The sequence below is a fragment of the Phragmites australis genome, chromosome 11 (genome assembly GCF_958298935.1).
Source record: "Phragmites australis chromosome 11, lpPhrAust1.1, whole genome shotgun sequence".
Lineage (NCBI taxonomy): Eukaryota > Viridiplantae > Streptophyta > Magnoliopsida > Poales > Poaceae > Phragmites > Phragmites australis.
In genome coordinates, this window is record NC_084931.1 from 27304192 (window position 1) to 27309625 (window position 5434).

General features: G+C 47.3%; 1 protein-coding gene across 1 annotated transcript; it reads left to right on the forward strand.

The window, feature by feature from the left end:
- The first annotated feature begins 1729 nt into the window (after nt 1-1729).
- LOC133884468 (heat shock 70 kDa protein 4-like) lies at nt 1730-4700 on the forward strand. The gene is made up of 2 exons (XM_062323895.1): nt 1730-2066; nt 2748-4700. Exons 1-2 carry the CDS (start codon nt 1856-1858, stop codon nt 4472-4474), a joined length of 1938 nt encoding a protein of 645 aa, XP_062179879.1. The 5' UTR covers nt 1730-1855; the 3' UTR covers nt 4475-4700.
- The last annotated feature ends 734 nt before the right edge of the window (nt 4701-5434 follow it).

The window sequence follows — 5434 nt, forward strand, 5'->3', positions numbered from 1 at the left end:
GTATATAAATTATGATACTTCACCGTCTATCTAAATTATCGAACGGTTATCGTAAAAAATTGAACTATATTATTTTTTAAAAAAAATACATTTAATTTCATATTATTTACCTTTTATACATAAAGATTTAATATTTATTTTTCATATATTTAAAAAATACACTCAATCTTCTATTATTTATCTTCCATATATTCATTGCTGGGTTTCTTTAGAGGGTGTGATGCCTCCCATACTTCACCTACATCATTAGGTTTCTCTAGAGGGTATGTCACCTCCCGTGTTTTGTGTACAACGTTAGCTTTCTAGAGAGTCTGTGTTGTCGCCCGCACATCGCCTGCACCGCCGTCTACCATGTAAGTTGCTTTCGTCACGCTATCTTTATACAAAGATATCATATGAGAATTATTTTTATCCCCTCACAAATCAGTCACCATATTGATCATCATCACAACGTTGTAATGGATTGTCAACTCTAGACGATACGATCCTCTCCACCCTCGTATTCAAGTTCTTACCATTCTCCTCCCTCCTGAAATTAGATGATCATATTATGAATTATATATATATAAATATCTCTGTTTTTATATTATATATTTTTTTACTTCTTTAGATTGCTATATTCTGAATTAATTCAATGTATGGCAATTGCTAATTTATATTATGTACAGAAAATAATCTAACACATGGATATTGCAATCTTACTAACATAACATACACTGCTCCCTTCAATATCAAATGTTTGTAAATTTGACGAAAATAATGACATCCCGACTTAGATTTTGATGTTTGTGAAAAGAAATAGAACACTTTTTTTTAGAGAAAGACGAACGTTAACATTCAAATTCTCACTACTGTCGGAAAAAAACGAATTCACATAGGCTGTTTGGTTTGTTCCTCTTGTGAGCCATGCCAAGATTTGGTATTGCCAAAACGTGGGCGGAAAAATATTGTTCGGTTTGTAACCTTACCGATTTGTGTGCAATGTTAAAATATGGAGGAGAAAATATATGTTTAGATTGTAGCCTTACAAATCTTGTTACAACCTGCGTATGACATGTAGGACTCTTATGCCATTATTTTTTATTTTGTCAAAAATATAGTTAAAATAGGTCTTGTTTTGTAGAATTGATGACAAGACTACAGTGATGTAATTAGATATGAAATTGGATACACCATTTAGGAAAAAATATCATCGAACAGATTGCTAATTTAAGAGTTTTGGAATCCATGCTGCCACTATCCTGCTACCACTAGAAGCAAACGAATGCCAAATCCTGTTGGCACTTCAACAAGTCGAGAAACAAATTGGTCACATCTTAAAAAAATTAGCTTTCTTTTGATCAAAATCAAAATGGCTACTCAAATTTTTAACCGAATGGGGGGGGGGGGGGAATCGGAAGTGGAAATATCACGCGTCGTTCGTCATCGCCCGATTCACAGCTGACGCACACAAAGAAGAAAATTTCTGGCCGCCCCTCCGAAAGAAACGAATCCAAGTATCCAACACCGCCTATGCTATCCTCGTGCAAAGTGTAGAATCTACCAGAGCCGACCGGCTCAAAAAGCGCGCGCGAGTGGGCCCAACCTCCCCGGCCCCACACCACCCGCCGAGTTGGCCTCCCCCGCCAGAACAGAAGGAGCACCCTCCCGAGCCTTCCAGAACCCCTGATCCGACGGCCCAGGTCGCCCGCGCCGAACGTTCTAGACCCGCCACCTCCGCCATAAAACCTCCCTCCCGTCTCCTCCCCTCCCCTCGTCTCGAGAAAAGCTTCCACGCGAATCGTCGCAGCAATCGGCAGCGCTCGTGAGAGGTTTTCGTGCGAGGATTTCGTGAGGGTTTTCGTTCGTCGAGGAGATGGCGAAGGGGGAGGGGCCGGCAATCGGGATCGACCTGGGGACAACGTACTCGTGCGTCGGCGTGTGGCAGCACGACCGCGTCGAGATCATCGCCAACGACCAGGGGAACCGCACCACGCCGTCGTATGTCGCCTTCACCGACACCGAGCGGCTCATCGGCGACGCCGCCAAGAACCAGGTCGCCATGAACCCCACCAACACCGTCTTCGGTGCGTCACGCCATCCTCTTCTCCCCTTAGAACTTGAACGCCAACTGTGCCTTTGCTTGTTTGCTTGATTCATTGTGAGTGCACGCGTAGTGGATTTGTCTGACTTCACGCGCTGGAAATTTCCATAAGCCCTGATGCTTAAGGTCTTAGATCTGCGATGATTTGCTCAGTGTGAGCAGTAAATGCTCTGTTCCAGTGGTCGACATGAGTGGCAGTAACCTTTGGGAGGCGAATTTGTTCTATCGAGAGCAGTAGCTGTTTTAATTTCTGTGCTCGATTTGAGTAGGATAAACCATTTAGGAAGTAGTGCTGCTATCTTCGTGTGGTCCTATGTTTCTGAATTTTACTACTAGTGATTGCAATCATACTGGGAATTTTGTTACTTATGCAATAAGTTGGTGCCGGTAGTGTATGCTATTCTAGTCCGCTTAAATGATATATGCCGTGCTGTTACATTATTGAACTCAAATCTCACTGGAAGACTGATTTAGTAAATTGTCCTCGTTAACTTTGATTCGTTGGTAATATCTGATAGAGTAGTCAAAATATACCTATTCATTCATTGATTATTCATAGCTGAATGCTAAGATTTATCAGTTTTCGTACTGAACTTGAGATTGTCTGATTTCAACTTTGATTTAACGGTCCAACTGACTACTGTTGCTTGTCTTCTTGGTGCAGACGCGAAGCGGTTGATCGGTAGGAGGTTCTCTGACCCGTCTGTGCAGAGTGACATGAAGCTATGGCCGTTCAAGGTCGTGCCTGGGCCGGGCGACAAGCCTATGATCGTCGTACAGTACAAGGGCGAGGAGAAGCAGTTCTCCGCCGAGGAGATCTCCTCCATGGTGCTCACCAAGATGAAGGAGATAGCCGAGGCCTACCTCGGCTCCACCATCAAGAACGCCGTGGTCACCGTCCCGGCCTACTTCAACGACTCCCAGAGGCAGGCCACCAAGGATGCTGGCGTCATCTCCGGCCTCAACGTGATGCGCATCATCAACGAGCCCACCGCCGCTGCCATCGCGTACGGGCTCGACAAGAAGGCCAGCAGCACCGGCGAGAAGAACGTGCTCATCTTCGACCTGGGCGGCGGCACATTTGATGTGTCGCTGCTGACAATCGAGGAGGGCATCTTCGAGGTCAAGGCCACTGCCGGTGACACCCACCTCGGTGGTGAGGACTTCGACAACCGTATGGTGAACCACTTCGTACAAGAGTTCAAGCGCAAGCACAAGAAGGACATCAGCGGCAACCCCCGCGCACTGAGGCGTCTGCGGACGGCCTGCGAGCGCGCCAAGCGCACGCTTTCGTCCACTGCGCAGACCACGATCGAGATCGACTCGCTGTACGAGGGCATCGACTTCTACACCACCATCACGCGTGCCCGTTTCGAGGAGTTAAACATGGACCTCTTCCGCAAGTGCATGGAGCCGGTGGAGAAGTGCCTCCGCGACGCCAAGATGGACAAGAGTAGCGTGCACGACGTCGTGCTCGTCGGCGGCTCCACCCGTATCCCCAAGGTGCAGCAGCTGCTCCAGGACTTCTTCAACGGCAAGGAGCTCTGCAAGAGCATCAACCCCGACGAGGCCGTGGCGTACGGCGCTGCCGTCCAGGCTGCCATCCTGAGCGGCGAGGGCAATGAGAAGGTGCAGGACCTGCTCCTGCTAGACGTCACGCCTCTGTCCCTTGGTCTGGAGACCGCCGGCGGTGTCATGACCGTGCTGATCCCGAGGAACACCACCATCCCCACCAAGAAGGAGCAGGTCTTCTCCACCTACTCCGACAACCAGCCCGGCGTCTTGATTCAGGTGTTCGAGGGCGAGCGCGCCAGGACCAAGGACAACAACCTCCTCGGCAAGTTCGAGCTCTCCGGCATCCCACCGGCGCCCCGCGGCGTGCCCCAGATCACCGTCTGCTTCGACATCGACGCCAACGGCATTTTGAACGTGTCGGCCGAGGACAAGACGACAGGGCAGAAGAACAAGATCACCATCACCAACGACAAGGGGCGGCTGAGCAAGGAGGAGATCGAGAAGATGGTGCAGGAGGCGGAGAAGTACAAGGCGGAGGACGATGAGCACAAGAAGAAGGTGGACGCCAAGAATGCGCTGGAGAACTACGCGTACAACATGCGCAACACCATCAAGGACGACAAGATCGCCTCCAAGCTGTCCGCGGACGACAAGAAGAAAATCGAGGATGCCATCGACGGCGCCATCAGCTGGCTCGACAGCAACCAGCTCGCCGAAGCCGACGAGTTCGAGGACAAGATGAAGGAGCTGGAGGGCATCTGCAACCCCATCATTGCGAAGATGTACCAGGGCGCCGGCGCCGACATGGCCGGGGGCATGGACGAGGACGCGCCGGCGGGCGGCGGCGCTGGCCCCAAGATCGAGGAGGTCGACTAAGCTGCATGTTGAAGGTTAATCCATGGGTGCTAGGCTTTTGAGGTCGACTAAGCTCGAGCTACGAGATGCTTCACTTGGTATTTTGCAGCGAGTCTTTTGAGTGCTCTGTCGTGTCGTCGTCTCATCTAGTTTAGTTCAGTTGTGGAAGCTGCGGACTTCCATGTTGTGGTTTGGACACAGCTGTTGAATGCATGATGATGCTTCCTTAATTATTGTGTTTCTGCTCCGTTTGATCTGTGCAATGTTCTAATCGCTATATTGCATATTTGTCTATTTTATCTTTGATACGCTGATGTAGACATAAGATGTTAATCTGGGTCTGAAATACGAGACGCTGCTCGTAAGCTCTGCAGCGCTGCCGTAAGCACATTTTGGTTGCTGATTGAAGGTTATGCAGATTGACAGTCACTGCAGAGCAGACGCTGGATCTAAACTACTACAAAAGAGGACAACATCGTTTGTCTCTTTATATATGTAGTTTACATCATTTTTTTCACCTAGAACTAGCTCGAGCTCTGCTGACTACTGAAAGGTCACATATATTTCATATATTCTCATGTTTCTTTGCTCTACTATCAATATAGAGACAATGTTCTATTATTTTATATACCTTTTATGACTTGACTCAATCTCAATGAATCGATGCAATTATTGTAAGAATATAACGAAATGTAAAATTGGAAATAAGATTCCAACTTTACTATTTCAGAATGTACTAACAGTACTATCGTCTAAGATGGCAGATTTTATGTTTAGACGTTTGCTATACAAAATCTGAAGATGCCATAAGTGAATGGCCTTCTTTCAAAATGAGGCATAAAGTTGACTCCTTCTGCAAACCCATGGATGTTTTCTATGAAAAATTGCAAATCTTGTTGCACTAAAACTCTGAATTAGATGTCGTCTATGTATCGATTTAGTTTAGATAATGCACGTCATTATAGCAGGTCGTTGGATTAA

What these genes read in the sequence shown, in the direction of transcription:
- LOC133884468 (XM_062323895.1), top strand. Translation starts at nt 1,856, where the DNA reads ATGGCGAAGGGGGAGGGGCCGGCAATCGGGATCGACCTGGGGACAACG. An exon ending in CCCCACCAACACCGTCTTCG is followed by an intron (nt 2,067 to 2,747) that starts GTGCGTCACGCC and finishes TTCTTGGTGCAG; the next exon opens with ACGCGAAGCGGTTGATCGGT.